At 43.7% G+C, this 25,274-nt stretch overlaps 1 protein-coding gene across 1 annotated transcript in view; it reads left to right on the forward strand.

Moving 5' to 3' along the window:
• The window catches only part of LOC109622842 (5-hydroxytryptamine receptor-like), a 668,994-nt gene that overhangs the window by 485,956 nt on the left and 157,764 nt on the right, over nucleotides 1-25,274 (forward strand). The window contains exons 4-6 of the mRNA XM_029870762.2: nucleotides 299-777; nucleotides 20,935-21,189; nucleotides 21,581-21,714. Coding sequence (XP_029726622.1) covers nucleotides 708-777; nucleotides 20,935-21,189; nucleotides 21,581-21,714 — 459 coding nt within the window. The 5' untranslated portion in view covers nucleotides 299-707. The remainder of the gene's footprint in view (nucleotides 1-298; nucleotides 778-20,934; nucleotides 21,190-21,580; nucleotides 21,715-25,274) is intronic.

The raw sequence follows: 25,274 nt of genomic DNA on the forward strand, positions 1-25,274 counted from the left end.
TCTAGCATTCCCTTTATGTGCATGATTTCTAGCTGAAATTTAATTACATATTTTTTTTCTGTGTGTGTTTATCGAATTCCGCCAATTTATTTTACGAGTTTTTCAAAGAATTATTTTCACAACAAAAACAATCTGTTCTCACGTTCCTCCGAGATCGAACTTCACCTGTGGCGAAGTCTTCCCCATCGTAAATCCAATTACCGCATCAATAATCATTAGGATAAATCAAATAACATGGATTCCGTTTCACACACCTATCACTGAAAGCATTCCTTGATTTTCCCATTCTCTTCCGCAGATTGGACCATAAGGCCCATCTAACAGACCAAGGTCCATCGCCGGGCGCCATGACCATCGCCACCGTGGCAACCACCATCACAGTCATCAATCAGGAACAGCAGCAGTGGCCGAAAAGTTGTGTCCATTCGTCGGCGGCGGCGGCAGCGGTGGTGAAAGTGCGTCGTAATCTTCGCCACATGGCCACCGTCCTCAACGTCGGCACCCGTTCCAAAAACAGTATCAATGACTACGTCGACCACCGCTACGAAGGACTCGATGTCAGCTTCATCATCATCGGTAGGAACATCAACACCAACAGCAACAACAACAAGAACAGTAGGAACAGCAGCTAACTCATCAAACGCGTACAGAAGTGGAGCGGCGAGTGTAGGGCATCGAGCCGGAGCCTCTAGCATCGACGAGACAGTATGGATTTCCACAAGGCACCCCCACCTAGGCCACCCAGCCTGGTCGGTTCGGCTCTCACCAAGTCCAACGGTAAGTGCGTGTGTCCCGAGTGGGGAGGTGTACCCCGATTCAGTTAATCATGAGTAGATGTTGAAGAACTAAATACAAGCCGATGATCTTTTATTTTGAGCTTGTAACAACTGTTGCATTTAGTTCCATACAGGCGTATCTCCAATGACCAATTTCTCTTCAGGGAAATAAAAAAGGAACAAATATCGCATGCTTATTGAGTGTTTATTCGGCAGTGTAGCGTGGGACCTGTTGTCCTGACTTCCCAGGTAACAATTTGATGCTGTACAAACGATTCTCCAACCATATTAAATCAGCCTTCATTTGAACAAAAGCTTAATTTTGGTGATTTTATTCAACTTTCAGCTGATTTGAGGTTCATTTGAAGGCTGATTTAAGGCTTAATATGCGCTTAATCAGTAATCAATTAAATTTATAAATTGTGTAAAAATAAAATAAAAACACTTTCATGAGCCTATTTTACCATGAGCTGCGTCTATTTCCAGAAGAGGTGATAAGGAATGTATAAATTGATCTGTAGGAAAACTGGAAATTGAACTCAGACCTCCTAATTTATAGTCACTCACCTTATCACCTACACCACACACAATTATATACATATCCTCAAAATCAAGAGAATCCCCAGTCAACCAGTCATCGTGTAAGATGTTGAATAAGATGTTAAAGTGGAGGCGATATGCGTACATTTTACATGCGCCTAAATGGAGACATGCACGTATATGGCCTCCACTTTATCATCTTATGTAGCATCTTATATGATTACTGGTTGTCTGGGTCACTTGTTGTGTCTGAATAGTCATGAACATAAGATGAACTAAGTCTGTATTGAGGCTGAAGAAGCGATATGGACTTAACGAAAACCATGCTTGGGTCAGCTGCCAATTTTTTTTTCATAGGTTGAACCACAGATGATTAATTTTTCAAGTTGGTGTATGTTTCAAAGCTTGTTTATATTCTATTTAACTTGATATTCAGCTATACATAGATTGCTGATTGAAGAGGTTGAACAAGCCATACTTCAAACCAATATTCAGTGGTCATTGTGTTCAGTCATTGACATCATTAACCAACCGTTGTTCAGCTAATACTCTCACTGTTCAACTTTCATTGTTACTTGGGTTATGATTGATTTAGGAGGTACGTACCAAACGTCCAACAAGAAGACGCGACTTAAATAGCTTTTGTTCTGGCATCCAGAGTATGAAATTATATATTTCAGACTTCTTTTTCTTCTGGCCAACTAGCACCGTTGGGCGCCAGTTGGGTTTTTACGTTCGATGCCCAGGGAGACAGCCACCACACCTGGGACCCTACATATCGAACCCATCAACACATGGGCCGGTACCTACAGCATCCGATGTATTGTTCATAAAAAGTCTTCATGCCTGATTTCACCTTCTAAATAAAAACAATTTCACACTTGTTCGCTCCCTAGCGAATACTATCAAATCTTTCATTTCCTAACCTGCTTTAAAATATCTACTCTCTTGCTCTTTGAGTAGACAATGACCGCTAAAGCCATAGAAAGTTCAAATAAAAAATCTCATACGGTCGATAAACTAGATCAATGTTAGTGCTCTTACAGTTTTGCCATAATGTTCCCCGGTACGTTACACTGTCCTGGAAGTCTTATCCGGCTCAGGATTGCCATAGTCGATCTCCATGCCGACCAGCTTTACTGTCGCTCATTTGTACCTGCTAGTGTTAGTATGCATACGCTTGACGGGTCCTTCAATCGGCGGACACGGACTCCTCTTCGACAACCCCACGGGCTTTCGCACTTATGGTTGGCGGCGCCCTTGGCTACGTACAGTATTTCTCCAAACCGCAACGGTCTCGATTCATCGAACCACTTTGTCCTCTGGTTCAACGGCGGTACGTACCCCTTGGTCTACCGTTTCTGAATCACGCTGGCCAACTGCTATGAATGCTGGAACACGTTCCGAAACGCCTACGCTTGATGAGAAGGTGGCCGTATTACGCACAGCTGGTTGGAAAATGTTATCCTCAGAATATTTGTCGGAGTCATTGGCGTAGCTAGCTTTTTCTTTTTTTTTCTCACTCACTCTTCTTAGCAAACACGAGAAAGAGAAGGATGAAAGAAGGGGCACAGGCCCTCTTTCGCATCCCGCTCTTTCTCGTGCTTTTTAGGAGAGTGAGCGAGAAAAAAGAAAAGCCTGCTACGCCAATGGTCGGAGCTAGTGCTTACTGACGGGTCGTCTGCATCAACTATTGCATCTGCAGGATTTCGTCCGTTAATCATTATCTAGCATATTGAGCGCTTTACCAATCGACCAATCGATCGGGCTAGTTCACATTGCACCCTCAAGGTTGGCTGCGTAGCCTGCAGCAACGAACATCAATGGCTCGCTTTGGAGAGTCCATCCCGGTATCATGCTGGCGCTTAGCCAGTTTCCCGAGTGGTCCTCACCACTCCCTTTGTCCTCGGAAGGCGGGCAGGGCCAACCCCACCCGCGCCCAACTGCTTGGCAGACATCAAGAACTGATGCCCACGTGCAAACCGAACTGACCTACCCGTAAAGAAGGGTATCACTACCCTTCAGGCCCTATCGGATGCACCCGAAGGATGCAGATAGCAAGGTCTCACCTACCCCGACCCTTGCCGGGGACCCGTTTAAAACCGCGGGCAGTAGACCGACGCCACGACAGCACCGCTACTGGGACTTCCTCTCCGCGGCCACTTAATCGCTGTATGGGTCGATCTCGGCCGCAGGGCACCGGTGCGGTGTGACCTACGAAGCCGACTTCGAACCGCTGGACCACCTCTTGTACTGCATCTGGACTAGCCATTCTCCGAGTCCACGCGCCACCTCCTCTGTGGCTCCCAGATATGGGTGATAGTTAAAACGCCGTTCCAGCTAGCCTCATCCCTACACATCCTCTGGGCCAAATTGTCTGGAGTTGTATCCTCCCCGCATTTGGCAAGCATGCAGTCACGCATTGTGCGAAAACGCGGGCACACGAACAAAACGTGTTCCGCCGTTTCCTCTAAACCATTGCACACTGGGCATTCGGGAGAATTCGCATGCCTGAAACGGTGTAGATACTGTCGGAAGCAACCATGACCTGTAAGGACCTGTGTCAGGTGGAATCCCGAGTAGAAGTAAAAATCAAAACAACATCATCATTTGATATTCATCAGTGAAGTACTCAAGAACATAATTAGCTATTGGTTTGTTTGACATAAGAGATAAAAGATCAAAAATAATATCAAATATTTGTATGGGGAAGAACATATTGACATCTCATCTTGATATTATAAGATCAGACTAATATCTGGGGAGATCTGGGCTGTACCACATCAAACCAATATCATAAAATGATCTGACAGATGAAATAGAGTAAAAAATAAATAAAAATGGCCGCGACCAGAATCGAACTTATGACCTTGTGATTTATGAGCAGTGACATTACCACTGCACTACGACTCATATCTGAAAATAGGTGATAACAAGAGCATCAAGTTCTACGTTTTCCAAGGTGTTTGCGACTATGATGGCTGTGTGGGTTTAGTCCCACCATATTGTAGATGAGTGTGTGGAAGAACTAATTTTGATCTTGAATAGTAGTTTTCAGATCTTACAATTTTCAGATGTTGTAGATGAATCTGTGAAAGAACTGATTTTGATCTTGAGCAGTAATTTTCAGATCTTTCGATTTCTGGATGTTGCAGATGGAAATGTGAAGAGCTTATTTTGATTCCAAGCAGTATTTTTCAGATTTCCCAATGATAAATGTTCTAATGCAGAATATTAATACAGTTTCCATCCAAAATTTGCAAACTGAAGCGATAGTATGGAAAATAAACATGAATTAAGGCTCAATAAGGAATTACATATTTTCCTAAAACTTTTTTGGTAAAGTGTCTTTAATAAAATATAATAATAATAATATTTTCCTAAAAGTACTCTCTTATACTAATCTCTAGATGATTTCACATTTTATGCTTATTTTCTGAATTGGTAACAAAGCTAGTAATCTAAACTTTAAAAACAACATTTGTATAAACATGTTATTTTGAGTCTAAAACAGGACGAATTCGCGTCCTATTGGCACTCAGTCAAGCACTAGATTGTTGTAATGAGCTGAATGTTTGTGTGGTGAGAAGGTAAATTCTCCATTTCTGCAATGAAATGACACAAAAAGCGTAACTATCATGACTCCTTGCTTAATTTAATGCTGTTTGAGCAAAACTTTGGGTAATTATGTTATTGTTTTCTTCATTTCTCCATTTATTGCAAAAAGTTTCCCAAAGTTTTGTTCCAACAGCATTAAAAAAAGGTACGTTGAATCTTTAATCAAATGGTTCGTTTTTCGAAATAATCGTATTTTGTTCAGCGACCCGATATATAAAGCTCCCAAATTGTCCGGTGATTCATTTATTGGATTCGTACCACAAATGCAAGTTCGACATCGAGGTCCAGCTCATGTTGTCATCGGACTCAATTGGAAAGCCTCTGCTGGATTACTCAAAGTGAAATATAATAAGTATTAACTGGTATAAAGAAATCTATCTGAGAATTCAGTATATACTTTTGTGCTTTTTTTAGTATCGTAAAGAAAAGCAAATATCGATGATATGAGTTTTTTGTACCGATTACTCTGTTTTTTGGTTCAATTGCCGCATCTATAAATCCGCTTAGTGCTCGTTTGTAAAATTTGTGGTGGACATAAGGAAACATCTATTTATTACGTAACGCTTAATTCGAATTTTTGAACTCCGTGTTTGGTTCATTAGGATCTGGCGGCCTCCATAATGTGTTTTTGTATGATAACTCCAACTTTATGTATGGGTCGTAACGCTAGACTGTATTACCCTTTTTCCCTGAAGCGTTACGTAATTTATTAAACTCCTTTCTCCTGAAGCGCTACGTTATTTGGGGACGACGCATAATGAAAGTTGAAAACTTAAAATAGTTTTCATGCGCAATGTTGGGAAATTTCGACATTTATACAGTGAGTTGCACAAGGCTTTCTAAAGATCAAATTAAGTACAAATTGTGAAATCATATCACGATGAGATATTGAGCAGATATTTGGCAACTTTTTGAATATCTCATCAATATCATATTAAGATATGACATCAAAATTTTAATCGTTTTAAGATATGATTCTGATATTCACGTCTACCCGGGATGTAACTTCCCCGTGGCGCCTATTAATCCAACTATCTACCCTCGGTATCAACCTATGGGTCCACCTTCCTTTGGTGGAACTGTCCCACGTGCGCTATTTGACCATGTCAATGTCTTGTCATGTAACACGGTACGGTACACGCTCGCAACCCTCAGGAACATAAGCCTTTAAATACTTTCCAGCATACGTCGGTAGCATTCAGTACTTAGCGCAGTGCCCCACGCCGAGCCGCCATACCTTAAAAAAGACACAGACACGTTTAATGCTTCCAGTGAGCTATTTGCTCTTTGAAGGAAGCACGACACTAGACAACGGACTAGCATGCAACGCCCACTGGCACAGCCGAAAACTCTTCCTGACAGCTGCGGCGGGAATCGAACCCGCGCTCCTTAGCACGATGCGACTAAAGGCTTGGTGACCTTAGCCGCACGACCACGAAGCCACACAAATACCTTAGTATGGACGTAGCGACACTTGTCAGAAGCTTGCGCTTACTGGCGTACACTGCAGAGCTATTGGACATCATCCGGGACAGTGCCTCAATAGTTGTGGAGGCTCTTTTACAGGCATAATCAACGTGGCTACCGAAGGTGAGCTTATCGTCGATCATCACGCCCAAGTGTTTGACGGAGCGCTTCGACGGAATAGCGCACTCACCTACACTGATCATCGCTTGCTGCTCCGACTTCCGGTTGTTCATAACCGTCACCTCAGTCTTGTGATGAGCCAACTCCAGTTTCCTGGACCTCATCCACGCCTCCACAACCTTGATCGAGTGGTCGGTACTCAACTGCACCTCCTCGATCATTGCACCGTAGACTTCGAGCGTAATGTCGTCGGCAAATCCGACAATCTACACTCCCACTTGGTACTATAACCCCAACACCTCGTACATGACATTCCATAACACCGGACCCAGGATGGAACCTTGCGGGACGTCTAAGGTTATGTGAAAGCACTTCCGACCCACCTCCGTGTCGTAAACTAATACTCGATTTCGATTCTGAAAGTAACTTCCGAGAATCTTGTGCAGGTACCCGGGTATTCCCAGTTGCAAGAGCGCATCGGCAATAGCAAACCAACTGGCGCTATTACACGCATTCCTTACATCCAGAATCACTACTACACAGTAGCGAATCCCCCTTATCTGAGGCTCGAGTGCTTTCTCGGCGGTTTTTGTAACCGACAAGATAACGTTTTCAGTCAACATCCCCATTTTCGCCCTCGGTGAACCTCAACATTCTATTGAGGATGATCTTTTCGAGCACCTTCCCCGCCGTGTCAATCAAGCATATTGGTCTATATGCCGACGGGTCTCCGGGTGGTTTCCCCGCCTTTGGCAATAGTACCAGGCTATGCCTCTTCCAAGCTTCTGGGAAAACTTCCTCGTCCAGGCATTTCTGCATAGCAGACCTGAACATCTCGGTAGGCTCTGCAATAGCTACTTTCGGAACTCCGTCCGGACCTGGGGCCTTACCCACGCTAAGGGACTTTGCTATCCCTGCAAGTTCCACATCGGTGACCCTCTCCTCATCGCCAGCCCCAGTCCCCGGCTGTCCTACGAAAGGAGGCTAAGGACTAGGATCATGACGCAGAAAAAGCCCTTCGATGATCCCCTCCAACGTCTCTGGAGATTGCTCTAGGAGCCATCACACCTCTCGTCTTGGCCATAACGATTCTGTAGGCGTCATCCCACGGGTTCGCATTGGCACTCTGACAGAGACTCTCCAAGCAGCGCTTTTTGCTTGCTCTTATCTCGGTCGTCAGGGCGGCTTTAGCCCCCGACGTTCGTTTCGCTCTTCCTCAGTTCGTGTTCACTGTATCTGCCGCCTAGCCCGTAGGCAGACGCGGCGCAGGTCCACAATCGCTTGAGTTCATCAGTAAACCGGTGGTCTCCCATTTCTACGGTGGACTTGCCTAGACATGGTCGCATCGCATGCACGCGAGAGCACCACTACCAGTTCGTCACCGCTTACACCAAGTAGGTTTTGCTCACGGTGAAATAAATACCTCGAAGTAAGTATGATGTTTTCCATCTGTGAGGACTTGACCTTAGCCTTACCACCTCTTCTTTTTCCTTTGTTGTAGTCTATACTGTAGCGAAGCGCCAGGACATCGCTGTGAGTGTAGCCATTGTGTAACCTCCAGTTTGAACTACTTTTTAAACAAGGACTACAATAGGCAACGTCAATTATTGACTCCGCACCGTTCCGACTACATATTGGTGCGCCACAGGTAGCTGAACCAAAGATATCTGTGTCCCTTGTAACTGCCGACTAGCTCAAGAGGGGAGCCTACTTGAGACTCCCTGAAACAACACCTCAGGATCGGCATGCTTCTCGACCAGTTATTCGCGGGCAGGGAATCTTCGCACTGTCGTACATAAAAACTCACGTCACTTCACATTTTACACATTTATTCCCGGACTTTTCCGGTCTCTTCTTCTTCTTACACTTTCCTCTTTCCCACATTCTTATATCTACTCTAACCTGATCTTTCATTTTCTTATCGGGGCCCCGTCTTCTACCTTCCACCACCACACAGCGTGCACCTCCAGGTCTTCATCGATGGCGGCGTGCACAGCTAGTGTCTGCCGGTTCTTCTGCGGCCTTACGGGGTGGCGAAGCAAGTCGATGGCAGCATTCGCAGGCCCTTCTGGGTGTCCGGCGGTCGAATATGTTGACGGACTCGGTCAGCTGCGGAACTCTCTGGGTCTTCTCAATGAAGGGGGGGGGGGTCACTCCTACAGAACCGTAGTTCTGTCCAAAAACAGCGGGGTTCTGCTGTCCTTCGCTTCACTTCTTTCTGTCTTCCACTTCTCTATCTTTGCTTCTGAGGTACAGCACTTAAAAACTGTTCTTTCAACCATTTCGGTTGGTGGTTCTTTTGCGACTCTTTAAGAATTATGGAGTCGAGTGTAGATGGTTCACTGGCCTCCAGTATTCGGACAGTGACCCAAGGCATTCTATTGTCGTTTGTCGTGCCTGTTAGCCCGTTCGTGTGCATATCTCCTTCCATCTTGGTTCAGCATCTGCCACCCCTTTTAGGCTACCAAAAAGGACTTCGTTTTCCCTCTGGTGGTGGGTTTCGGAAGTAGCGTGGATGGTGGCGTAGTACGGTAGTCTACTAAACTATGGACTAGACTAACAGTAACTGACGGAGAAAACTGCACGACACTTACGGACACTACCTGCACTATTTTATAACAAAACACGATACAAATTCTAACATAATCTCAAAAACACTCCACACTGAACTGCGAACACTTACACCCTGCTGGCCCTAACGGCTTCGGCGGCCACCGCAGTGCCGTGATAAGCTCTTCCACTTCGGTGATCTCGTCTAGGTCTTTGACCTTCAGAGTCGCCTCATGTGTGAGAGCCCTCACCTCTACTCCCTCACCGAGGACCTCTTCTGCCAGCCTCTTGTAGGCGGCACCCTTGTGATCCTTCTCGCGCTTCAGCTTCAGGATCATCTCGCCCGTACGAGTAAGTACTGCACACGTCGGCCCCCAGACCCTCAAGTTTGGCGTCGCTTTGCATCGAATTCAAGACGTCAGAGTACTTGGACTGCTCCGTCTTGGTGACGAGCTCGTCGCCTTTCTCGCGCTTGGCACCTGCTCTCCTGCACCTTGGCGTCCTTCTATCGGCTTTTTGTCTTTGTCTTTCTCCGCTTCACCTTAGTCCAAGGAGGGTCCTCCCCTTGGTTCGTCCTACTCTGCAGCTGCTGAGGGCCCACCAACGTTCGCAACCCCTTGTTCCCATCGTTCCGGGACGGGCCAATCTTTTTAGGCCCACCCTTCCCAGCTTTTCGGGATCCTGGCTGGGGTCTGACTTTCCGGCATTGCTCCCGACCTTCGGGGTTATTATGCGCCTGGCTTTGCGGGCGCTGCCAGACAGCTCCTTGCCTGACGGTAGCTGCCTCGCTCGCTTCTGCGATTGCTTGCTCCGTTTGTCCGTTTGTGCGAGCAATCGCTTCCACTTTCCTCGGACTACCTGCGAAGGAGAAGGCCTCCGTTTAGGTAAACTTAGGCACTTTCTCCTTTGCAGGTTCCACCGCTGCAGCAGTCAGCAACGCGAGTACCGCGTGCTCCTGCTTAGCATCATCGATCGACACCCTAAGTCGAAGCAAGGCCGTTTTCAGGTCCTTGCTTATACTCGACTTAGTGGACGCAAAGTCGATGATTTTGCCAAGCTGCTACTCAGCCACCTCTGTTGTGGACCGTCCTTTATTTTCTTGTCAGACAGCCCTCAGCAGCCACGCTCCGTCCATTATCTCCACCGGCTGGCTTGCCGGGAAGAGGATAGGAGCTCCCACGCTCGAGCTGCGTACGCAGCACCCAGCGTCTGACTCCTCGCTCCTCCAGTCGACTACGCGACTGACTCGCAAGCGGGTGGGTTCGTAAGGCCCCAGGACTATAGTCCCTGCTGCCCCATGTCAACCGACACTTAAACTGCCTCATTGGTCACCCTATAGCAACCAGTACTCGTACAGTTCTGCCAGAATGTTCACCGGCCCGTAACTCTGCCGTGAGAGCCTAATCCGGCTCAGACTCTGTTACGACTTTGGTTTGCGTTTGCGATCCTTAATTTTTCGGTAAACTTTTAGATAAATCAGAAAGGCAAAAGTCCTCCATACACTGTTTTAATGGCATGCTTCTGAAAATAACAAGAGAGTGTAACTCATTGCAATGATTTCTATGAAAATTCTGTGATGCACCAAGTCGTCTTAAAGAAAACACGTTTGACAACAAATGTTTAAACTTTGGTAATTAGTACTATTTTTCATGTTCTCAAGCTGATTTTACACATTAAATATTGTACTATGCAAGCCCGTATATAAGGGAGGGGTTTTGGGGGTTAAACGTTAAACCCCTCCCTTTGCTGGTGTTCCATATACTAAGCGCTCCTCCGCCCTTTGTCAAAATTAGAAAAAAAACCCTCCCTTGTCGCCTTTTCTGTGCACGGGCCTGGTACTATGTATGACGTATCACGAGAATTTGAAAAAATATGATTACATACTTCTACAAAAGTTCCCTTATTTTCACGCACCTCAACATATAAAACTCCATAATATTATTGTTCAGAGCCAATTCAGCCACCTTGTAGGATTCTCCGAATCGCAAAATGATATCTATGCGTGTACCGTAAACCGGGGTCAAATTGATCAGCGGGGTGAAATTGATCATTCGGCTACTACATTGTAATTCCATACTAGGAACTCTTAAGCATCATATGATCGTAAACTTTTTACGTCATTTGGTCCGTAGATGTCTAGAGATGAGTGTAGAATTTCATTTTTTTAGAAAAAAGTTAGTTTTGCCTTAATTATTCAGGAATTTGCAATGTATTACTCATTAAGCTGAAATTATGGCTACTTAACAATCGATGGCTAATAGGACTTTCCGTAAATTCTATGTTTTAACATTTTTGTGGAGCCTTGGTTAGAAAGTTATGTAGCTAATAAGAACATGAAATAGTAAAAAAAAAGTTCATTTTATGTTGAAATCGCCATTTATTGTGACAGAAATCACTTATTTCAAATGAAATTGCCTACCTATAGGCGTTTAAGCGGAAATTTCAAAATTTTAATTTTGCGTTTAAAGTATTAAATTCACTAGTTGTAAGATTTTAAATGCGTTATTCGTTTTTAAAAAAGCAAAATTAAGCGGAGAAGGAAATTTTCCTTTCCAACAGTTGCTTAATTGTATACTGATCAATTTCGCCCCAAAGTGGCATTTCCAATTTTTTGATATTTGGAGTTATTTAACTTAAAGTTTAAATTTGTTGAACAAAATTCTGTCAAGTGGTTCCAGGGAGATCCACTGGGTACTGGTTTTACAGAAATGCTTTTGGCAATATTTGGAATTCCACTAATGTTATCCGCAAAAGTTGTTTTAAAGTGATCAATTTGACCCCGGATTACGGTACTCATTTTCAACTCTCCAGTCTGCGCTAGTGTTTTAACCCAGGCTCCAAAAGCTCGCGTCGATGCTGGACTCTGCGCCGTCCGTACTGTTTTTGCCTACGTTCGAAAGATCAACGTTAAGCCTGGCTAGCGAATCCAGCAATGATGAGAACTGGTCGATCGGCCACCGTAAGGTGCATAACTACTACAGCTGATCTTCGCTATTGCGAATCCCTCGTTCAACGTGGATCATCTGATGAGGATCGGTTTTCCTCTTGTAGTATAATTCCAACCTGCACTTGTATGTCAGCAGAAGCAATGAGCTCGCGAAAACAAGAATCATTCAGGTTGATGGTGGTATATCTAGCATTTCGAGTCGTCTTACCACGGATTTGGATCAGCTGATAAGTCTCATCCATGACTACTTTCAGTCCTGAAACCACCCATGATGGTGTAGAGACCGAATTGAAAGATCTCCATCCTGGGTGATTGACCACCATCGCCGCATTCGCCTTTTGCAGATTAAACATCTGTCGGCTTCGTTTATTTCCTTGTTGAGACTCCATCGCCATGAGACTCTGGATGCTTTGGTGTCCTGCTGGGTTCTTATCTAACGCTTGCTTGCAGATTTCCTTCCCGCCACTACGTAGAGTGTGGCCGACCCACATCCACTTTCGTTTCCAAATTTCTGTCACTATCGGGATTTGATGACATCGACGATGGAGATCCACGTTTGAGATCCAATTGTGAGGCTACCATGCACGAATTGTGTACCGCAAGCATCTATTGATGAAGATTTGCAGCCGTTGAATGTTCTCCACTGATACACACCAAGTTTCACTGGCGTACAGTAGCACAGATTTCACGTTCGAGTTGAACGCAAAACCGAGCTTACTCTGGGTATCAGAGCGCTGTTGACCTAAGAGAGCAACATCATAAGCCAGTTTGAAGTCATTTAGGTGTTCCATGGTAATGGGCTGCCACAGCAATCCATGATTTGGTTCACGATCAATCATACATACCAGGATCTCGTCAATAACGATGAGGAACAGTAGTGGTGATAGCATACATCCTTGCATTACTCCAATGAGGACCCGGTTGGGGTCGAACAAAGCACCGTTGTGCATGCATGGTAAAAAAGCAGTTCAGTTTCATTTTCAGGTTTCGAGAACAGTAGGGTGTTGACCTAAGGTCCCAAATACACGGTGGTGAGGCTGTCACCTTAGGTATAGCTTTCCTTGAAGGAGCATGTTATACTCAGCCGCTGGATGGCAGAACGGACGCTGTTTGAGCCGTAACTTCTCCATCTATTTGAATTCAGAAGGACAACAGTTCCCACTAGCTAATAGCCTTGTATGTACACGGTTTATATGGGAAAATATAAAAAATGGAAAAAACTCTAACTCCTGTATACTTTTTGAGTTCAACTTTGGTCCCTTATCCACTGTGCAAAATTTCAGATCGATCGGAAAAACTATATTTTAGCGCCCGCCATTCTTAGTTTTTCATACGATTTACTGTGGGGAAATTTTACTTCTGCAAAGAAAAATCGCTAGGAGTCACCCCTAGATCCCTAAAAATAAGTCGATGATTTCTGTAGAAAACTTCACTAAGAATCAGACCTCCGAAGACCGTAAACCGATGCGACATTTGTGGAAAAAGTTATGAAGCCTCACCCGATCGATAAAATGACGAGATTTTATTATTTATTGTTATTCCTTGCATGTTAAACAGCGTTGGCATGCCATTCGGTTTTCAGCCAATAACTTGTTCCACATGCCTTATATCGCTTTGCGGTCTTCAGAGGGCTGATTCCTCGTAAAATTTCCAACAGAAATCATTCATCGATATATTTTTAGGGGTTAAGGGGCAACCTGTGGCGATTTTTCTTTGAAAAAGTGATTTTCTCCATAGTAAATCGTATGAAAACTTAAAATGGCTGGTGTTCGCATCTGCGAAAGTGTATCCGCGCGCCATCTGTACGTGGGGAGATCTCGACCGATAACAACAACCGTTTGCGAATTCGATCATGGCGCCCTGTGGGAATTTGCGTTTTTATCGATCTCGCTCTATCCGGTCAACCGTGACAGAATGGATCAACCCATTATAAAAGGCCGAATGAACTGCGTGCTCGGTCTCTTTTTTGGTGTTGCGACAACTCGACGTCATCGACCACTGTCATCATCAGCGAACGTGTGAAGAATAACAAATTGTGAATTTCCAACCCACCACCCACTTGAAGTTATTAGTAGTGTTAAGTAGAAAAGTAGTGAATAAAGTGTTTAGGAGTTAGTAAAGTAAGAATAAAGTTTTTGAACAATCATAGACTTACCTGTGCTGTGTGTGAACCTGGAAGAAAAAGAAGAAGAAAGTACTGAGAACGTTAATACTTATCTGTGAAGAAGATCGTGCCCCCGTTGTGCGAAGTGGTGAGTAGTGGATCGAGCACAGAATCGCTTTTCCTGAGCTCATCGTACAGCTGGCACTAAAATATAGTTTCTCCGATCGAGCTGAAATTTCGCACAGTTGATATGGGACCAAAATAGAACTCAAAAAGTGTACGGGAGTAAAATGTTTTTGGTGTCCCACGCTACTAGCTAAGCATACAACTCTCAGTCAATAGTCTTTGTCATCGCGTGACCCGTGGAAGCATGAGGTAGGAGTTTGTGAGGACCGGAGCTGCGTTGAACGCTCCATGTCGACTAACCATTTTGCTATCCTCTAATCCATGATAAGTGCTTAAAATTTCGGCTCTGCCGATTCGGGTACACAAACAATCGCCTGGTTGACCAGCGAAGATCATCTAAGGAAAGGGTTGTGCTCCTATTGATCGATCGTCGATCAATAAAATGCTTGGTTGGGGCGATCGCCTCGTTGATTGGTGAAATGTGATTCTTCGGTGACAAAAATGGCAATGTTTAAACCGATCAAAATGGTACACTTCCACTTCCACTGATTCCTTTAAGTGCAGAAAGCATTGAAAGTACAGAAGCTGTCGATGACAGACGTGACACTGGGCTGGTCATGTTGCTGACCATTAAAATGGTTCAGGATTATCTTTTACAAAAAGGTGTTTTTTTTTTCGAGTGTGCATATTACCACAGGCTTGCTTGATCCTCAAATACTATGCACGTTATAAATTTGACCTTTTTAAGGGACGCTTTTACCTAACATTACCTCAACACAAAGTATGATCATTTCTTTCTAGTCGGATACCTGACGCTGCTGGTCGGGGGCAGTAAGCTCAACTACCTGGCTGGTTCATATGTAGATATGGAATGGACGGAAACCTGCGGTAGTGGGTGTTATGGTTATAGCCCCAGCAGCCCGTCACGGAGAAGACCCAGGGCCATAAATTGTTATCATTATAACTTATTGAGTAGAAGACTTAGACCAGTTGTTGCTCCAAGGGAGGGTAGCGCAGCTGCCACCACCAGCATCGCCATCACCATCATCATCATCCGGAGGAGAGAATATTGACCGAATGTACGGAACGACGAAAGTTTTACCATCATGTCAGTCAGCCAGCCAGCGAGAGGTGCATACATGCTGGGTGGCACAAATTTGATTTTGTGGTAATGTTTTTCGTTCTTGGAATGTATGTATGGGAAGGAGCGAGGGCACGTGGGGGTCAGTAAACAACCACGTCGGATGAGCCAAACAAAATTGCTGCCAATATCGGGGATTATGATTGGACTTAAGTTTATGGATTTATGATAGCAATAACATGTATGAGTTACTTGGGATGCATGGTTTTTCGGCGATGTGATACGCGTGGTTGCATGAAGATAAGAAAGTATGACCTCGATAGAGATTGCTTTCTGTTGCTGGGAAGATATTTTGGCATTTGAAGATGATGTATAGTTTTAATATTGTCGTTGAGAATTAATTCCAAATGTGAACATTTTACTGAATTTATCAAAACTTGAATCTAACGAGGCAAACAATAATGATATCACAAACCAAGAGTTGCAATGATTGGTCTTCTGTTATGTTCTTTTTGAAACCTCATCTGAAAGTAATCTTCTCCAAAGGTATTTTTTTCTGATATGTCAACGCATATTCATTTGCGAAACTCTCCCACCCCCATAGAAAAAGCAGAATGATAATGATGAAATTGGATTCACCATGTAGGGATAAGTGTGCCCATGTATCCCTCTCCAAGGGGGTCTGATTAATATCCTATCATCAATTTCAATGGCGCAAGATGAGGTGGAGCCGTTAGATTACATGATCTCAGCACTCATTAAGTCTCTAAAAATACCGTGGATGATGATGGGAAAACCTGGGCAACTTTCGATGGATCCGTGCGTAGGCTCACCATCTTGCTGCTTGGGTCATATTTAGTTTTAACTGCTATCGTAATCCTAATTTGGTTGATTCTGGGAAACCTAAGCTCAGCTATGCGAGTGGTGAACAATATCAACCTCATTAACTAGCAGCGTGACTTGGCAACCAAGTGGATTTATTTATATTTTACGGAAATGTTAACGGAAATGTATTCAGCATGACCGTGCTGAGGGTGACGGGTTCGATTCCCGGTCGGACCAGGATCTTTTCGTAAAGGAAATTTCCTTGACTTCCTGAGAAGCAGGCTTTGTCCCAGTGAGGACGTTACGCCAAGAAGAGGAGAGAGGAGAGGAGAAAATGTTAACTGCTTCATTACATGGTCTGGCAGTGTCAGATAACTAGTGATAAGTTATTAACATGTTTAGGATTTCCCCATCTGTATAAAAGTTGCTGAATCACGTACCTGGCAGATGAATGGGTGTGCCAACCATATCCGTTAATCAACCTATTCACTAGGTATTAACTATAACAACCGGCGAGCAAATAATCCTTCCTCTAGCGGTGAAGTGGATAACAGCTAAAATTTTCTTCTATGTGGCTGCTGGCAAGCAAAACTCAAACTCTATCTTCTAGCAACCAAAAATGGGAAACTGTGCATGGTGAAAAAGTGTGTTCATAAACCGGATTGGAATCGATTTGGCTTTCCATGCCATAGAATTTCAACCTGTTATGTGGCTTGGTTGGTTAAAGCGCCGCTCTACCGAATACGAAGCCGTGGGTTCGAGTCCCACCAGACCAAGTTTTTTGCCTTTCTCGTACACTAAGTGTACTGGAAAGGCTATATGTTCACTCCAAAAATGACTTTTTGATAGAAGGCCCGGAGGGTCAAATCACATATACCAATCGACTCAGCTCGACGAATTGAGGTGATGTCTGTGTGTCTGTATGTGTGTGTGTATGTGTGTGCGTGTGTGTGTGTCTGTATGTGTGTGTACAAAAAAACTCACATCACTTTTTGGCAGAAAACCTCATCCGATTTCAATGACCGACGGTTCATTCGACGCGGAATCTGGTCCCATTGTTTCCTATTGAAAATGGTTCGGATCGGTTCAGCCGTTCCGGAGATGTGGCCATTTAGGTGTTCCGGAACGGTACCCCAGGAAGGGACCAGATATGAAAATGCATCAAACCTATGCATGCGACACATCAAACCACGGCATTTTCGATAACCTGATGAGCGGTAAGCAGAAAAATAGTGTAAGACCATGTCTGAACCGGTAGTGTTCCGGAACCGGTTCCGGGTGTCCCGCCGGAAGTGGCAAATATCAAAGTGAACCAAACCCATGCATGAGACACATCAAACCACGGCATTTTCGATAACCTGATGAGCGGTTAGCAGGAAAATAGTCTCAGACCATATCTGAACCGGTAGTGTTCACGAACCGGTTCTGGGCGTCCCGCTGGAAGTGGCCAAATATACAATTGTACCAAACCCATGCATGCGACACATCAAACCACGGCATTTTAGATGACCTGATGGACAATGAGCAGGAAAATCATCTCAGACCATATCTGAACCGGTAGCGTTCCGGAACCGGTACAAGGCCTTCCACTGGAAGTGGTCAAAAATACAATTGAATCAAACCCATGCATGCGGCACATCATACCACGGCATTTTCGATGACCTGATGGATAACGAGCAGGAAAATCATCTCAGACCATATCTGAACCGGTGGTGTTCCGGAACCGGTTCTAGGCGTCCCGCTGGAAGTGGCCAAATATACAATTGAAACAAATCCATACATGCGACACATCAAACCACGGCATTTTCGATGACCTGATGGACAATGAGCTGGAAAACCATCTCAGACCATATCTGAACCAGAAGTGTTCCGGAACCCGTTCCGGGGTTCCCGCCGAAGTAGTTAAATCTGAAAGAGAAACAAACCCGTACATGCGTCACATCAAATAGCGGCTTTTTAGATTACCTAATGAACGGCCACCAAGTGTTTCGGAATCGGTTTTGAGTGGCCGGAAGAGGCCAAATGTAAAAGTAAACCAAATCCAGGCATGTGACACATCAAATCGTGGCTTTTGCGATAACCTGATGAACAGTTAGCTAGAAAATAGCCTTACGTCACACTAAAGACAACTGGTAGTGTTCCGGAATTGGTTCCGAGAGTCCCGTCGAAATTGTCAAACCCTGCATGTGATACCTTCAATTTGCAGCGTTTTTAGTTAACCGATGAGCAGTTAACAAGACAATAATGTTAGACCATATTTGGTTCAGCCGGTAGTTACCCGGAATCAGATCCGGGTAGTAAAATGTAAAATTTAACCAAACCCATGGATGCGGTACATCAAATCACGACCAGTCTTGTAAACATTCGACACTTTTTACTACCTTCATTTCGTTGCCGCAGTCGGGTGTCAGTCGGCTTTGTTACATTCGTGCGCTATCGTTACCTCTTACCTACACACAACACGAGCAGTAGAACGAAGATCAATAAACATAAGAAATCAATGTCATCTGACACGATGACATGTGTCTAATTCTAGCTTTACGCATAGATTTTCAACCAATTCCGATTATGAATGTTAATATTAGTTTATTATTGCATGTTGCATTGAATACGACACACAGATGGGCAACATAGCTCTTATTATGGAAAAAGACAGGAATAACAAAAGCCGAACCGTCTCCCGAAGCCGCTATCGTGGTGAAGTGCATTCGTTTGACATTTTTGTTTTGAACAGTAGTTTGATTGCTTGTGTTGCGAATGTCGGAGACAAAGGAGGCCGAATATCAACGAAAAGGTTCAAATGACTGTGATCTCTAACAAGACTGATTACGACTTATCGACAACCTGATGGAAAAATAGGGTCAGACCACATTAGATCCTCGGTAAAGTTGCGGGTTCAGCTGTGGCTTCGAAAGTGGTTAGAAGTAAAAGTGAAGCAAACCCATTCATGCAATATATCAAATCGCGGTGATTAGGTAAATAGCAATAAAATATTCTCAGACCATAATTGGGACAACCGGTAGTGTCATGGTCCATGACTCATGGAATCAGATCCGGCTATCCCACCGGAAATTACCAAATATAAAAATGAACCAAACCCATACATACGACACATCAGATCGCAGATTTTTTGATAATCTAATGAACGGTTAGCAAGAAAATAGCCTTAGATCACATTAGAGACTAGCTGTTGTGTAGCAGAACCAACGTTCATGTGAAAAATTAAATCGTGTCTTTGTTTAATGGCCTGATAAACATTAGGTATGAACAACAGTGACGAATAGGTCTAAGTTCTCATATATGAGAACAAAATATAGACAAAACTAAAGCAATCTCATCAAATCGTACCATTTCAGATTCCTAAGGTGTAAATTTATAGCAGGATGGGTCAACGTTGAATGGAAAAATAAGAATTTGATCGCATTAACAGAAGATGGTGGCGATTTTAAGGAATTTTGAGCTCTAAAACTATGTAAAATAAGTGTATTTGATATCAGAAATATGTTCGGAGTCCACCAGAGTATCCAAGATAGCGGTCCAAAGTCCAAGATAATGGCCCAGTATTCAAGTTAGTGCCTATTTTATAGGATTTTTAATTCTTGCATTCCCGAGCAGGAATGAATAACTGACACATAACTGAAGCATACCAAACTCAGGTATCATACCAAGACTAGGTATTGGACGGTTGTCCAGGTATTGAAAATAACTTATTTTGGTATTTTGTAGCTATTGATATAATACCTCAACGAGTTATTGGTTTGGGGTTGAGGACTGCTTGAGGTATTATTCAATTATGGAAAAATTGCTATTTGTATGGAAAAATCTCCGATTATTATTCAGGTATTACCATACCTGATGTCATTATTCACGTGTTATGCGCAGAATATAAACCAGTTATTATTTTAGGTAATTTATCTCTTATGCAGGGCTTCCTAATACCTCATTCAGGTTGTAGGTATTCGGTTTTCCATACCTGAGTTTGCTATTCCTCAGCTATTTTCTCCTGCTCGGGTTATGGGCATATTTTGTATGAAAATATGTCCAGAATTCAAATTTTTGTAATCAGAAAACCCAAGCTGTGCGCTGTTTCACAAGGTCTGCAATATGACTATAGTTTGAATGGGGAAGAGTGCCGGTCTTCTTCCAAAACTGGAAACCAGAAAATCATAAACGACATGCCAAAATTCAATACTCGACTATTTTATGTAATTTTAGGTGCAGAAATGAATACCAGAACATCCAAGATGGTGTCTCAATGTTCAAGTTAGTTTAGTTGGGGTAGATATCCGGAGTCATAAAATGATGACCGGAAAATCTAAAATGACGTTTCAAAATTTTGCGGCTTCATGACACTTGTTTGGTTTGAGTTTTGGATCGTTGTCTTATATTTTCTGAATATTGGATGTTATGCTAATATAAAATGTATCCATATTGAGTAGATTTAGCAAGCAGTTTTCATTTTGTATTTATGTCAATGTCATCAACATGTCGCTCGAGTTTTGTTGAAAGGATATTTTAAAGCACGAGAAAGGCGCCATCACCGCTAGGTGGATTAATTAGGGTTTTTTATTCACAAATTCACCTCTCAGTTGATTAATTCTTTATCTTCTAATCACAAGTTTCCCAGTACTATAAACCATAACATTTATAAAAACTCGAATACCCAGAAACTTATTCAAAACAGCTTTTTTTTCTTTTTTTTTATCTTAAAACCAACCCTTGATAAAACGATTAAATTACAAGATTTGCTCATCGTAATTCTTCTGCATCCACTCCACAGACGTCTACGACTACATATTCATCGACAGTGGCAGCAGCCCCGATTCGTACCTGTCGGCGGCCGGCGAGTTCGGCAGTTTCGTGAGCGATGACAACATCAGCCTGCTGCTTAATGGCACCGCAACGTCGCTGGTCAACGGAACCGACCTCGGCAACGACACCTCCGGCCTGGGGCTGGACGAACCCCTGGCCGACGTCATCGCGATGGCGGTGACGTCACTCATCCTCGGACTGATGATACTAGTTACCGTTATAGGTGAGTGGCTGTTCAAAATCCAGGATTAATTTTCAATCATATTCATTACATTATTAACATAATGCTTCACCCATTCAAGAGTTCCATTTATCAGCTTAAGTTAATGATGCTTGAAAACTGCAATAGTTACCGATAACATGCAACTCAATAGCTCCATTATGTCTGACATGGCGACCGTAAATTCATCACGTCCACCTCTACCAACGCAATATAAAATTCCGCTATTTAAGCCCTTATCCATTAATCATCATCACAATTGTCGACCCATTTACGAACCAACCAAACCACTTCCTCAGCGACCTCCTACCCACATTTTCCCGCAGTGCACTGACTCGTATATTTTTGTGCTTATGTCTCACCGTACTCGTTCTCGTTCTCTTTCTCATTGCAGGAAACGTTTTTGTAATTGCTGCCATCATATTAGAACGTAATTTACAAAATGTAGCAAATTATTTAGTAGCGTCACTCGCCGTGGCAGATTTGTTCGTAGCGTGCTTAGTTATGCCGTTGGGTGCTGTGTATGAGGTAATTATACTACAATGCTGACCTACTGCTGCCTGGACCCCCAGTGCCAGAGTGCAGTCCTAGTTCCCTTTCCCACGGTAACAAAAAAAAAGCATCGCGATGTTAGGTAAGGCTACCTGGAAGAGCAGTATCACCGTTTGGAAAAGATAATACGAGAACGGTGTGATGCGAAATAGACTGGTTTAAGGTATCACATGATGTAAAGTTTTCGTATGTATAAACTGGTTCCTCTTTTAATTTCTTTGAATACAGGTGAATGAATTGAAAATGACATAAATTATTTCAGAGCATATACATATATACTATATAGTGGGATTTTGAGCATTTTGTGAATTTCGAATTACTACTTCAAATTAGGATACACCCGATTTTTTTTTTTGCATGGGTCGTTTTTCTGCCATAGATCAGTCAATTTTAAGCCTATTGATTTGATTTTTCGTACACTGATAGTACTGACGGTGTCTCCCTGTGTACAAATTTCGGGTTTACTACGTTCGCGAAAACAAGTAAAACCTTATGATGTTTGAGATAGACCCAAAAGAAGTTTGAAATACATTTAAAGGGGACTGTAGAAATTGAAGGTTCTAGGGATTTACAGAGGAGTTCAAAGCAGGGATCTCAGTAAAAATGGAACTGAATAAATATATGGTCAGTCAAATCACATGTAACCCCGGAGACTTACGGGGCTGCTCCGCAGCCACAGTGGCTCCCAATTACTCCCGGTTTCAAGCTCAGTAGCATGAGACCCCTCGAGCTGGGTCTCAGGGCCGGCATGCTACTCGGTAATCGGAGGGGCTTCGCGGACAAAGGAAAACTAAGAAAGTTCACATTTCTAACACAATTTATTTAAAATCCTAGTGTGTCGTGTGGGTGTTGTTCTGGGTTATAAAGTGTATTAATTTGTTAAGTGTGGCCTAATCTAGATCGTACCGGTACATACCACTGCCGTGGGTTTTTGTGGGTGCGATGGCCGACACAGTGACTTGGATCCTACTGTGCGGCCGGAACTCTCGCCGGAATGGCGAATGATGGCGGTGTTTCGGCCCGGTACTTGGCCGACGGGACCAGCAGGCATAGCTGGGTGGTGTTCGGGTGGCAGGCGTCTTCCTTCATTGTCGGAATCGGCACGGCCCAGGACGAGACCGGAAGGACCGTGCCGAGAAGGGTCCCTCCTTGGCAATTAAGGCCAAAGGCCTGAGGGAATCGTCCTGAAGGGGACGATGGCGGTTCCTTAGCGATTAGGCTCGGAAGCCATCTTGACTTCCGAGCCGCCGTGTGTGACCGTTCTTAAACAACGGATACGAGGTCCTAAATCGGATTATGATGTTCCGTCAGGCTGGTTAAAACGTTTATTTAGACCAAATTACCTGAACGGAGGCAGCTCCTTTGTCCTGCCCCTATTCAAGGGGGGGGGATATCACTTATGACACTGCACTATTATCGGTCTGAACACACGGACGCCTTGATAATTTCTGACCAATCTTCTTAATCGGAAGATGGCCGCGCCCATTGGCACTCATCTCATTGCCTATTCCCTCTTAGCGCCAGCCATCTTAACACCCTTTTGAGAGCAGCGGTTTATTTACAGCGGTAAAGTTTCTCGCTAGGGTGCGTCCTACTGTATTTTTGTTATTTAAAAACGTGAATTTTCTCAAAGACAAACACTCATACACAAGAAAATCTAAAAATTGGAACCAACCGGTTACACACATCAAACTGAAATGCATCTCAACATCTACACCGGTCTAATAACTGGACACTACAGATACCATCTACAAACGATCGGAGCAATCCAAACCTCAAATTGCCGCTTCTGTGACGAGGAGAGAGAAACATCAGAACACATCCTCTGCTATTGCAGTGCACTCACCCAACGTAGGTTCAAAGTTCTCAGCAAGCCCTTTTCAGGGCCTGCTGACATATGGATCTTATCCCCCAAGAACGTGGTTAGCTTTATAAAGCTAGTCTCGCCAGAAAGGGGGAGTCACATACTGTAACTCAGGATCTCTATTCATCAATAATAAATGGTCTTGAGTTCAGACGATACTAAGGTATCTCAGTGACAAACATGTTACTGAGATATCTTGCGTACCTCACATCAAAAGGGTATATCACAGTAGATCTAAAATCTGGACGCAGTGATCATCACCCGAAAAACGCGAGAAAAGCAGGGTGGTGCACTACAGTGGGATTTTTGGGGCATTACATTCTAAGGGCCTGTCCATAAACTACGTGGACTCTGTGGGGAGTTGGGGTTCTAGCCAAAGTCTACGCTCCACAACCAATTTTCAAATGTTTGTATGAACAAGAGTCTACGGTGGAAGACGGGGGCTCCATGAAACCCTATCAAACACACTTTTAAAAAATCACTGATTTTACAGAGTTCCAGAAGGTTTTGAGGATGTATGAGCAACGATTCCGAGGGGTTTGGGTCCAGGGGGTTTCAGGGTTGGATCAGAAAGTATAAGAGTGTTTAGGAGCTTTTGGGAGGCACATCAGGGAGTTTCAGAGTTGTATTTTCAGCGTGTTTCAGAAGCGTTACAGGTAGTTTCAGGAGCGTTTTGAGAGATTTTATAGGGATTACAGGCGCGGAGAGGGTTCACAGAATTTTCAACGTATTTCTATCGCGTTTCTGGGGTATTTTTGGCGGTTCTGGGAGATTGCTAGTGCGTATCAGATAGTTCGTGGAGATAACCCCATCAGAATTATTTCAAATGGTGTCAGGGAACTTTTAGTGGATTTCAGAGGAGCTTCGTGTGTTTTCAGGGGCGTTTTGAGAGATTGCAAAGTAATTCAAGAACATTACCGGAGGCGGTGAGGAGAATTTGCATAGTGTTTCAGGGTCATTAAAGGGAGTTTCAGGGGCTTTTTTGGAGGGTATTTTCCCATGAAATGTCATGCAGCCCCCTAAAATGACCCTGAAACTCCACTAACACTCAAGTTGCGCCTCTTGAAAACTTCAAGAGTCCTCCAGTAACATTCCTGAAATACCTTGAAATCCCCTGTAACGCAAAAAAGCGCCTCCTGGATCCTTCTGTTACAGTGCTTGAATATGGAAAATACGATCAGCGTTCAGCGCCAATCATCACTACGAACGCACACGCACAGGCAGCAAAGAGAAACCGAACCAACCGCGACCACTATTCCTCATTGGTCGGTTGGCTGGTGAAGCATAGTGACTGGAAACCGTTTGGTCTCACTTGCATGCTGTGAGGCTGAAGATTCATAAATGGTTCAGTGGATTTATTTTTTGCTCAAAATATGTAAAAACAATCATGTTGTCCGTAAGATAATGATGGATGTGACTATTATAATCGACTTAACTCCAATGTGTGTCATTTGTTCTGTAAAGACGGGATAAAAACCAAGTATAGTATTTTATAGTATATTTGAAGAAATCCATAAAGCCAGATTTTAAGAGTAAACAAAACTCTCCGATATGTAATCCTTCTGGCATTCATTATTAGCAAAATTAAACTGTTCAAACTCTCAATAGATGGCGATCCGTTCGATAAGTAACGACATCTGTTGGTTGAAAAGCCTAAACTATCACACTGCTA

This window comes from Aedes albopictus, chromosome 2, assembly GCF_035046485.1.
Source record: "Aedes albopictus strain Foshan chromosome 2, AalbF5, whole genome shotgun sequence".
Taxonomy (NCBI): Eukaryota; Metazoa; Arthropoda; class Insecta; order Diptera; family Culicidae; genus Aedes; species Aedes albopictus.